Here is a 13152-nt window from a genome sequence, read left to right as displayed (position 1 = left end):
AGGCAAACGTTAATTAGAGAAAGGAAACGAAAAATTCAGCAATTTTTCCATTTGTAAAGGGACATAACTCTAGAACAAACAGTAAAAGTGACGCCACCAAAATTTAAACTTGATCTGTGTTTTGTTGTAATATGCATTGTGTATAAGATTCATAACGTTTGATCAAACCTACTTGAATGGGAGATATCTCTTTGCCAATTACAGTCTGTAATTTGTTAATACATTTACTACCCAACATCTATGTGTTTCAAAAGACAGATTAGCTTTATCAACATTTGGCAAAGAATGGCTTCCAACCAGTGTAAAGGGAGCTCTTGAATGCACATTTGGGTGTGAGCTTTTGCTCCTTATTTAAGACCTATAAACTGTAACTTTAAGATGAAGAACACTATAACAGCATAAAAATCTTGTTCTTTAGCTTCAGGATTTTGCGAATTGCCTGTTTTATAAATCAGGTCACTATACTACATTGTACAAGTTTCAAATAGAAATAGCAGTGATATTACTATTTCAAAATACAATATATGCTATTTTGACATATCACATTTTAAATAATGAAGTAATGACACCTTAATTATGCATGATTTGTGTTGTAAGTCAGTTATAGTCCAATTTCTCCATAATATATACTAATAACAGTTTCCAGCATAATTTACTTTGGCTGCAATTCTTTATCCAGAAATTGTTTGTGTCCAGGGATACAATATGTTCCTTTCGGTTAAACAATATTTTGCATAGTAGGTTGCAGACAAGGTTTTCCTAAAGCTTTTAGATCAGAAAAATACACAAAATCATCATATTTTAACAATGTATCCAAAATAAGCTAGCTTTGGAGCATGTAATGTTCTCTTATGAGGAAATTTGTTTTACCAAGCATTAAGGCTTTTTAAATAGATCAATTGAAGAACCAACTTATGATCTTTCTGATGTTTTATGAGTAAGTTGAAATTCAAGGCCATATTTAGCTAAAAGTGAACCTTGTTCTATATATACATCATACGCCTATTTCAATAACTTTAAAGTTTAAAATGACATAACTTATATCCAGTAAAAAGAATGAATAAGTCGGTAAATAGGAGTTTTTGTCGACATGAATTTCAAACCAATCTTTATTCCTGTAAATTATCTTGTATAGATAACGGGTTTATTTTGTTTTATTTGCTGAAGAACCAATCTAATATTCTATGATTTGTTTGACATTAACTTGTAGAAAATCTATGCTATAACAATCTAGAGTGGAGAATTATTCTAATTAGTTGAGGCAGCAGGAAAATCTATATCCACAGGAAAATAGCTACTTGCAAAATTTGAATATGAAAACTATACAGTAAATCCTGTCTAACTGAGCCCTGCATAAACTGAAAAACCTACCTAAACTCAACCTTTATACCTGTACATACATGTACAATGAAGATCATATAGTAATTCAACCTGTGTAAAAGAAACACCTGTCTAATCTGGACAAACTCTTCAGTTACCAGCTGGGTATATTTTTGGAAGGTTTCACTATCATAAATGTGTGAAGTTCAACTGAATCATTGCTGGTTTTTGACAGGAGTGGTGTATTTCTAATTCACTTTACAAAAGCAATTATTCTATTAGTCATTACATTGATCCTATCAAGGAAAATATAACTGACATATAACAATTGTGACAACTGGAATCAAATGCACATTTGTATACCATATTCCTATGTGCATTACTGCTGTTTATAACATTAGTGATGTCAAAAAATAATTGATGTGAAACAAATGCTTCTGTATTTTCACTCATAATACAGCTGGAACTATTTCCTTTAGATATTTTGGTATTTTACTATCAACAATGCTATATATTGTAAATGTTTTATTTGGATCCCAAATTTTACAATGAGGGAATTTAACAACCTAATGGTAATACATGTTCAGTAAGACAGTAACATCAGTAAATCATACAGTACAACTTAATGATAACTTGACTTACTGGAATAATAATGTCATCATATGGGAATGTGAGCATTTCTCTCTGAGGATCATTGTGTAGAATCGTTTTATTCTTTGTCACATAGGTTTCGTAATCAACAGGATCAACGGCTTTTGGACGTGCCTGAAAATTAAAAAAAAATCCAAATAGCTGATTGAATATAAAAAATAAGGAGATATATATATATAGGTTATGATTGCAAATGAGACATCTATCTACTGAAGACCTAATGATGTAAATGTAAGCAACTATAGGTCAGGTATGGTGGCCTTCAACAATGGGCAATACGTAGTACCCATACTGTACAGCCAGCTTCAAAAAGTCCTGACATGGTCATTCACTTGAACAAAAAAATTACTAAGTTAATATCCTTCATATATACAAAATAATTAGCTGAGTAACATTTTCTGTTTTGAAATGAATGATTATAATGACTTCCCTATATTGTAATTATAATTCCCTGGGAAACATTCCTCATATAAATTCATTACAAATTGTATTATACTTCCCTGGTAAATATTCCTAATTGTATTATACTTCCCTGGTAAACATTCCTAATCTAAAAGCATTACAAATTGTGTGATACTTCCCTGGTGAACAGTCCTAATTTAAATTCCTTATACCGGTACATGTATTGTAATTATATTTTAGTTTCAAAAAGTCAACTGACCATGAACTAATAACGAGACTTAAGCTAATTCTGCATTAAAAAACATGCTCTGATATTAATGCAACTGCATTCTAAATATCATTCATGTAAGTTCTTCTTTAAAAGGTCTTAGCACTAGTAAGTGTAACAGTGGTTTGATTCCGCCAGTGTACTTTGTCCGGAGGAAGAAAATCCCCAGTGATTTTTATCCACCAACAAAAATTCACTAGGTTTTTCTATCCGGGTCCAGTGTAAAACATCCACCAGTCATTATAAGTTTCTAAAAAAGGTTTTTTGAAGGGGAAATATATATAAAATGTGGCTTTATAGTTTTTAGTGTATTTGAAACTTGCATAGCTGATTTATATAAAAAGTGGAGAGTTTTCATCCAAGGAATGTTCACACTAGTGTTTTTGAACCAGGAATTATTACACTAGTGATTTTGAACCGGAATGATTGCACTAGTTATTTTATACCGGGATTAATTACACTAGTGCTTTAGATCCATACATTGATGAAGTGATTAGTACTCATTTTGAACACACGATAACACAATAATGCTTATTAACGAATAAGATTTAAAACATTTTTCTATGCAAATCTATAAAATCATATACTTTTAAATTTTCACTAATTGTAATATTTATATTTATTGGATTGCCGAAGTTTTTCTGTGTATTTGCTCTTCGGTCGACTTGGATATAAAATCATATCTTCTTTGTCAATATCAAAGGATGCTTCTATAATTGAAACTTTATGTAGGAACAAATCTGTTCTTTAAATTTGGTGTATATCAAGTTCAATGTCCTGATCATTGATAACGTATTTTAAGAGTTATAAAAATATCCTCCTCGTCATCATCAATATTATTTACTAGATTGACTCAGATTAATTAAACTGGTTCCTTGAAAATTATTTTAATTTTAACCTATTTATTTATGTAAACAATAAACCGGTCTAATATAAACAAAACAACAATATCAAGATCGACGCTTTCACACTATTTACATCCAATATTCTCTGGTGAAAAACAGTTACCCGGAATAAATACACGGCGGAATGAAAGTACGCTTACATAAGTACATGCTACAATACAATTTTAATTCAAGGACCATACATGTACATTTTTACATGTATTTGAGGAGGTAGGGAAAACAAAACCACATAAGGTACTGATTCTGCTTAGAACTATCGGTAACAAGAAAATAAGTCTACATTATATCCTAAGGTTATCATTCAAATCTATACAAACATTTCTATTTTCATAAGATAATGACTTTTAAAAACCTTATACACACTTCTACAAATGTATAACAATGCTCTACTTGTACAGTACTTATCTATAATTATAATCCAAATTGAAACTCTGTTTGAAATAATGAAATCAATTCACCTTTAAAATTGGATCCAAAAAATATGTATTCACTGCACTAGTTAGATGACACAATGCCATTTCTTCTGTCCATTAATAACAAATCAAAATACAAAAAAACAAAAGTCAAATCTGAAAATCCAATCAACTGTGATTCTTTATCATTTTACATAACTGCATGTACAAAAATGTAACTGGTAAACACAGTTCAGAAAAGGTCAGTGATTTTTTGGTAACACTAAATGTCAGTAATCATATAGATGTACAAATAATAGATGATTTAGTCAGTTTTGCTTCCTTGTTGTTATTTAAAACCTTTTATTGAAATAACAAATAAAGTGTTGTTTCAACTAATCTTTTAAAATAATCCAATTAAGGTTCAAACGGAAAAAATGATAAAAAAAACCACCTTCCTTATAAATATCAAATGTTAAAAAGAATACCTGATACCAAGAACCTAAAAAAAAGTAATTAATTCAGTATAATAAGTTCAACATTTTTCTAAACTCTAAGGAGGGGAATCTATTTGCAATTATAAGGGTATGTGGATTTCTAATTGAATAAAATACCATTTAAAAGTGAAAATGTTTTAACACAGATCTAAATAAGCTCTTCAAACCAGTCAGTAATGAATTTACATGTAGTTGTTTTATTGACAATTAATTATGCATCAACTAATGAAATCTGCACTTTGTCTCTGGTTCATGATACTATAACAATTCTAGTATGGAACAAACTATTCTGAACAATGTGCATATATGTAAAACAAATGCTTTACAATGACATATTAATTCTCTTGAGTCCTGATGCAAAAGCATAATGTTATATTTCTTACAAATGATATTTTGATCTATTTAATCAAAGGAATTTGTCATTTCTATTTCTATTTGTAAACACTACACACACCCCAATCTTAGCCTGAAAATTTTGACTACATGTACCTTGTTTCCAACCATGTTACATTCAGGAAACCACGTAATTTTTTTTTAGAAATGATGGGCATGTCATCTCACCAGTCCATTCAACAAGTAGACTAGCAAGAAAAGTTGAAATGGATGAGGATGATATTGAATTTTAACTATTATGATTGACAGGCACTGTGCTATATAGTAGAGCTTTCATCTTACTAATATGATTTTTTTTGTTCAATGTCTATATTTTTTTACCTTCTTCTTTTGTACCATTTTTTGTTTTTGGCTGATCAAGAAAAAAATATCTCTTTGACTTTTGAATTTTTATTCAGAAACAAATACAGATAGTGTAAATCTGTTTTACCAGGTATTTACCAATTAAGGTGCCAATTGAAGGGCAGAATTGCAAACATATTTGTTTGAAAGAATAGATTGAAAACTTAAACTTAACCAATAAATTTATTGTATTCCCCACGAATAAATTCATTGTGTTTCCCAGAATAGCTGTAGGCATTAAGCAGTATAAAGAAATGTTAAAATTAAACTTCTCAGATATCAATTTGCTCAGCTCTACATAAATTCTTTCAAATATCTTGCTAATTGATTGAAAAGCAGGTTAAAAGTTTGAAGGGAAAATCACTTACTGGTTGATCTTATCAGAAGGTGTATCAAAGACCTAAAGGATAAAATGATTCACTACTGTCTCATTATTTTGCAAATGTATAACTATAAAGTCTGGCTTAAATCTTGCATAGTAGAGCAAAATAAACATATGCATGGGTTTTTTCATGACATCTGACAAATGAATTCATTATGTTCTATTTAGAAAAATAGTAATGACCAATGCTCTCACTTGGGGTCCATTGTCAGTAGACCACACTCCTGAAAATACTTGGGCAATCTACCAGTAATTAAAATCTCACATATTTGTCCATTCTTCAAAAATTGTGATAATAAATGAACGCAATAATTTCTGAATTTACTGCACATGAAATGAGACGTAATTTTAGTCAAAGTTGTGACTGAGTGCGGAAATACGAAGATAGATAGATAGAGACAGTACTGGCAAAGTACAAAAATGTAGTTCTGTATTGAAAAGAAATAAATGTGGATAGTGTCCACATGTGGACACAGATGATGCCCCCGCTTGCATATCATATACATGTAGTTATAAAGGGACATAACTGAAGAACGGTAAAAGTGACGCTACCCAAATTTGAACTTGATCTGAGTTTTGTGTGTAAGTCTCATAACATTTGGTTGAGGCTAACTTAAGTAGAGAACAGAAACTAAAAATTCAGCAATTTTTCTATTTGTAAACACACATAACTCTAGAATGGTTGTGTATAAGTTTTATAACATTTGGTTGAAACAAACAAAAGTTAGAGAACGGAAACGAAAAATTCAGCAATTTTTATGTTTATAAAGGGAAGAAGAATGGTAAAAGTGTCCCCACCAAATTTCGTACGTACAGACGGACAAGGGTAAAACTTAATGCCCCCACTGCTACGGCGGGGGCATAATAAAAACATCAATAGAGAAAATATTAGCAGAAATGGAATAAACAAGTAAGATGGATTTCAATATGATGTTGACAAGAATATTTTAATGTCCTGCTCTGTACATGAACGTGATATATATACTGCGATTACTAGCAATATGAAAAATTTAAAAGCATTTCAAACAAATCGATTGATTTGAAAAACAAAGTTTCTTTTGATCAAAGGTTGTAGACTTGGTAGAAACTTCAGTATATATATAATTGTTGATTCTTATACATTGTAATTCAAAGTTTCACAAGAATTTGTATAGGAAACATTCATCGTTTTGTGAACTAGTAAGATCATGAGTAATGAGTATTCATGAAAATCAGCCCAGCCAATTTCTTTGACAAAACTAATAGATTTGATTCTACAGTTCCTAGACCCAAATCTCAAAAAATTGCATACCTTTCATAAGCGCAGAAGAGACGTCACAATGAGCATAATGAGCAAGTGAGCAGTCATGCACCTTCATCCTTCTACATCTGATATAACCAATATTGGTGTCAGCCTCAACCAGTATAAATACACTACAATATCGGCTGATATAACCAATATTGGTGTCAGTCTCAACCAGTATAAATACAGTACAATATCAGCTGATATAACCAATATTGGTGTCAGTCTCAACCAGTATAAATACAGTACAATATCAGCTGATATAACCAATATTGGTGTCAGTCTCAACCAGTATAAATACAGTACAATATCAGCTGACATAACCAATATTGGTGTCAGCCTCAACCAGTATAAATACAGTACAGTATCGGCTGATATAACCAATATTGGTGTCAGTCTCAACCAGTATAAATACAGTACAATATCAGCTGATATAACCAATATTGGTGTCAGTCTCAACCAGTATAAATACAGTACAATATCGACTGATATAACCAATATTGGTGTCAGTCTTAACCAGTATAAATACAGTACAATATCAGCTGATATAACCAATATTGGTGTCAGTCTCAAACATGGTCAGTATAAATACAGTACAATATCAGCTGATATAGCTTGATTTGGCTATATACAATGTAATAAATAAAATTGAGAATAGTTTGAATGAGCTACATGTATAAAAAATTATCTCTGTTTAACATTTTTCAAATGTAATTTCAGTTTCTGCATTATTACCTGTACTTGAAAATTCAGTTTAAAGCTTTAAAGGCATGATTAAAAAACACATAGGTGAATATTCTGTGTTAATTTATTTAACTTCAATCATGAGTTTTAGGGATATATTTTTTCAAGGGAAACAACAGAGACATATCATACAAGAGATTGGCAACTCCATTTTAAATCTAAGTATAGGTGTATATGTAGCTAACAGCTGTCATATTATTTTTCATACACTTCTTTTTCATGAACAGACATTTTTTAATTTTTTTATAACCATTGAAAGTCGTAAATTGACAACAAAATTCATTGAAGTCACAGAAAGAAGACTGGTGTTGCTATGGTTGATACATGTACCTCTTTTTTTATATAACAAATTATATGCATGATGTTACAAAACATTAAGTTCTAAATGATTTCTTAATAGGGTATTGCATGTATTATTTTATATTTTTTGTGATTTTCGATAAAAAAGTTTAAATTTTTGATTCTACAGTTCCTAGACCCAAATCTTAAAAATTGCATACCTTTTATAAGCGCAGAAGAGATGTCACAATGAGAATAATGAACAAGTGAGCAGTCATGCACCTTCATCCTTCTACATCTGATATAACCAGTATTGGTTACATTTTCAATTAATTCATGATTGAGGGCCAAATACATGACATGATATCAAGAGATTTCATCTAGTTGCAAATCTCTTGCATTATACATCATTTGTACATGTAAGTCTCTTGTAAGAGTAAAAGATATTATAAAATCATATTCAGCAGTACCCTACTACATATGATTACATGACAACTTGGACCAAAGTCAAGTCAGACCAAGACAACTCAGACCAATCTAAAGACAACTTGGACCACTTTTAAAGACAACTCCAACCAGTTTAAAGACTATTTGGACCACTTTTAAAGACAACTCCAACCAGTTTAAAGACTATTTGGACCACTTACAATGTAGGCACTGGCTACGGTTACATGGAAATGTAACAATAATAAAATAATATCAATAACAATTGTGTCTACGGTTACATTGCGTTATTGTTACATTAAAGAATGCCATGTACATGTAAGCTAGATTTGTTAAACTGAAACCTTCAATAGTTTTGTTGCTTAATTCTTCGATATGTACTAGATAATATTTGTAATAATGATAATAATAATAATATTATTTATATTCAACAAATAGTGTTTAAATACCCTTATATAATTAAGTATTAAGTTTTGATTTTCTAAAAGATACTGCTACAGTTTAGTAGTGCCAAAGGCGAAAAATATATTTCAAGGGTTCGTTGTTAAGAACTAGGACAGAAAAGTGTTCACTTCTATGTTTTTAACTGCACACCTACCCTTATTACTGTCATTACACTTTGAACAATGGATGAAGTGATTCCTATTACCAAATTTGTTTTGGGTGAACAATTTAAAACTTGGGATGCGTTTGAATCGAAACTAAAACAAAATCAAGACTCAAATATTTTTAACTTCAAAAAGTGCAGAATGGAATTGTACAGTATGCAATACAGACGTGCACAATGCCTCATCACTGGTTTGTGATGGCTGCATTCTCCAAAAACAACATACTGGATTTGTAGAAACTGTCATTGTAAATAAAAATTTAAAAAATTGTATGCAATATTGTAAATTTCAAATAAAAGTTTTCAAGTTTTATTTTAATACAAATTCATGATATTACTACTCCCATCGTACATTGCAGTGCATTGATGACGATGTAACAATAACGCAATGTAACCGTAGACACAAATATTATTGTTACATTCGTAATTAATCGGTTCCTTACCCAACCATGCATTCCGGCAATTAGTTTCCAATTTAACAATAATTTTTTTATTATTGTTACATTTTTATGTAACCGTAGCCAGTGCCTACAATGTATGAAGACAACACAGAAATAGTTGAAAGAGGGTCGTAATGGAAGTACCTTCACAACGAATAATGTTAAAAATCTTGCCCCTGAATAACGTTAACGGTATTTGTTTTCTGTTTTGACATAAAAAATACATATTGAAGCATGACAATAAAGAAGAACTTTGTGAAATAATTTTGATGTAACCATTAGGAAAAGATACACTGAAAGATAGCAGCTAATAATTTATTCCTAATGAAATTAAAAATAACTTCGTTATAAATGATGTATCATATGCGTTTGATTAAGATTCGGATCCAATTGATATCCTTGTTCATTCAAATTTCTAAGATTTAAGTAAAAAATGATGTAATATAATTTTATTTGATAACATATGACTACTTCATTTCTAACATGTCTAAAGAAATATGAAAACATTTAATTGTTTAAAAAATGATTTGACTTGCATTAAATCTGTTAAAATTGGGTTCACAGACATACATGTACATGTACTTTAAAAGATAACCTACCGGTAAGCGTTTTAAGAATATTCAAGCCTTTTAAGAATATTCAAACGAAATTCTTGGAGGTCTATACTTTGCAATGCACAATTTAATTTCAAATGTTATACATGTATATATGTATAATGCAACTTCAGTCAAATCTAGAAAATAAACAAAATCATATCAAATGTAAAAGCCTCTAGTCTGACAAGTGTTTCACAAGCTGGTATGACAATGTATGAGCTGTCTTTCAAACTAGTCCAAATTGTCTTCGAAAGTGGTCCGAGTTGTCTTTAAATGAGCACTGATGTTGAAAACTATCGAGAACTGATGATGCAGTGCTCAACATGTCATAAAGGTGTAAAAATACAAATGTTTTGTTTTTTGTTCTGTGTTTCACGGGTAGTCCAAGATTACTCTGACGTCCAATGGCTGTTTTGCCAGACAAGCTGAGGCCGTGCTTGTCTGGCAAAACAGCCATTGGACGTCAGAGTAATCTCGGACTATTTCACGGGGAAAGCTTCGGGATTTTGGGAAAATAAAGGCAAGTGTTTAATAAAATAACACAAACAAACTTGGGCATATTTATTAGCTTTACTTGCGATACGATCAACTTGTTTGTTATGTTATCGAGAACCGAAGACACCAGGATACTCTTCCCAAAAAAAATGAAAACTGAAATTCCATTTAAAAAATATAATATAATTTTTCAAACTTGTATTGGATCAAGCTTTTAATTAGCTGATAATTTAGCTCAAACTATCAATTTACAGAACCTGTCTTATGTCTATTGTATTCTGAATAATTTCTACTGTCAATATTATCTGATTATTTTGACATTTGTAAAAAATATATTTGCTGTCAACTTACTTGAATAATGTTCTCTCGCATCTCCTGGGCAACTTCATCTCGGATTTTAGCTGCATCCCCTCTTTTGAGAATATGTTGTCTAAATTTTCTCTCTGCCATTGAATCGCCTTTTATGGGCGTTAAACCCTTAACTTTTTATCGCGGAAGTTGTAAACTTTTCTCGACCATTTTTTATATAAGGGAGACAATTTGATATTCTGACATATTACCAACAAAAAAAAAATTCCATACAACAACGTACCACTTCGATCAGCACACTGCAATATAAACCTTTTTAAATTTGTTCGAGGGGCATAACTAATGAAGAATATTGAAAAAAATTCCAAAGTAGAATTTATGCTTATTAGATAATTTCATTATTTTTCTATATTCTATTTAGCTATAATCAAGGATTTGTATTGTATAATATACTATACAAATCCTTGCTAAAATTCATTCGGATGCGATTCATTTGTGTCTCCAGTATGATATTTAGTGCTCTTCCCAGTTTATAAAACACTATTAATTTAATTCAACACATTAGCAATGATGAAGTCTAATGCTAGCAGCGGAAGCATTCAGTTTTAGTTAGTTATTAGTAAGATCAGAGACATATAATAACATATAGTTTTAGGCTCTGGCAAAATATGAACTGTTCCGCTAAAATTCAGTGCAATGTTTCAAGTTTCAACGTAATCAAAAGAGAACATATGGGGAAATTTAGGAAAAATTTAAACTACCGCCATCATATTAAAAATGAAAAGAAACTTAGAGGAGAAAGGTATTTTTACAATTACAAAACCTTTTAACACCAGGAATGGCAGAATATGTCACCTAACTTATATCTATATGTGCTTCTTCTTTGTTAAAAAGTTATGTTTGAACAGTTTTACAACTGCATGAGTGCATTTTTTTACATTTGTATGCCGCCAAGTTTTTTCATTGTATATGATTAATATTTTTGCATGTTTATGTATTATGTTCTGTGTGTATGTCATGTCTTATCTATGTCTATATCTTATGTCTATATGTCCTGTGCTTTATGTTTGTCAATATCGGTTGACATTCACAGTAGAGTGTCTGGTTTCAAATTAAGCTTTTTGTATATATAGATTCCTGTGGTTCCTAACCAACCGATCTGTTCGTGTTTAATTATATGAACAGTCCGGCACATTATTATTTTTTAAATCAAAGGAATTTACGGGAGCCTTTATGAGTTTTGAAAATGAAACCTTCCGGACTACACTGAATCTTATTGAATTGCCACTGTCAGCTTATGAAATATTGAAATTTTGATGAATGCTGACCATAGTTGGCAATCTTTGTATAGTTTTCACGTTCAATATTCCTTTTTGTAGATGTCAAAAGGAGGACCAAATTGATTGCGGGTATCACAAAAACCCAAACGCTCCTTATACTTTGATTGGCCGCCATTGAGTCCATAGATATAGCCGTCATTTGTTTCCAATCCTGGCTTTTCTAATTTCTATAAAAACGAACCAATTTGAAACAATAATTTGCCGTTGTCTTCGTTCCTTTATGATTATTTATAAACAATAATAGTTTTTTCTTATAAAATGGGTCGAATGAAAAGTGCATGTATCGTTTTACATTGAATATTTGTTGGTGGATCTTCATTTAAAAATTGAACGCTTCTTTGTGTAATTTTATTAGAATGTAAAAGCGTTGACCGAAGCACATTTCATATTCGGCGCTCCAACTATATTTAGTGTAGGGAATGATTGCGAGATGCACATGTCAGACTGCGGTAGGTTTCATCTGACCTTGACCCCATTTTCATGGTTCATCGATCAATGTTAAGTTTTTTTTGTTGTTTGGTCTATTTCTCAGATACTATAAACATTAGGGTCAGTATAGTTGTTGTATGGAATGATTGTAAGATGTACATGTCTGTCTGGGAGTTTTCATATGACCTTGACACAATTTTTCATGGTTCATTGGTCAGTTTTTGAAATTCGGGCTGTTTTTCATATGCTATAAGCAATATTTGGTGTACTGTATGATTGTAAAATGTACACGTCTGTCTGACAAGTTCCTTTGACCTTGCCTGATAATGACATTTACAAATGACTGTACCAAGTCAGGAATATGACAGTTGTTTTCCATTCGTTTGATGTGGAATTCGGTATTTTTGTCATTTTACTTTTTACATGGATCATTGATAATGTTTAGTTTATGTAGTAAAATCTTCATATTACAGACTTTCAACATAAGTTCAATCATTAATTATAAGTAAACCAGGCGAGACATTTCAGCGTGTGCACTCTTGTTCTTGTATATTATTGTATGATCGGGTTTTGTTAATCCACTTGTCGAGACCAAATGATGAGCGGATTGAGATATAAAAAAAATTTATTTAACC

The 13152-nt window shown here is 30.9% G+C and overlaps 1 protein-coding gene across 14 annotated transcripts in view; it reads right to left on the bottom strand.

Moving 5' to 3' along the window:
- LOC127732641 (dedicator of cytokinesis protein 9-like) overlaps positions 1-10957 on the bottom strand; it is a 401298-nt gene extending 390341 nt beyond the window's left edge. For all 14 annotated transcript variants that reach the window (XM_052241743.1, XM_052241732.1, XM_052241742.1 and 11 more), the window contains exons 1-2: positions 10791-10957; positions 1963-2085 (exon numbers count right to left, since the gene is read on the bottom strand). In XM_052241743.1, coding sequence (XP_052097703.1) covers positions 1963-2085; positions 10791-10889 — 222 coding nt within the window. In that variant the 5' untranslated portion in view covers positions 10890-10957. The remainder of the gene's footprint in view (positions 1-1962; positions 2086-10790) is intronic.
- Positions 10958-13152: the final 2195 nt, after the last annotated feature.

Source organism: Mytilus californianus, unplaced genomic scaffold (assembly GCF_021869535.1).
Source record: "Mytilus californianus isolate M0D057914Y unplaced genomic scaffold, xbMytCali1.0.p SCAF_26, whole genome shotgun sequence".
NCBI classification, from domain to species: domain Eukaryota; kingdom Metazoa; phylum Mollusca; class Bivalvia; order Mytilida; family Mytilidae; genus Mytilus; species Mytilus californianus.
The sequence above is the reverse complement of the archived record's forward strand: the minus strand, read 5'-3'. Positions and strand labels throughout refer to the sequence as shown.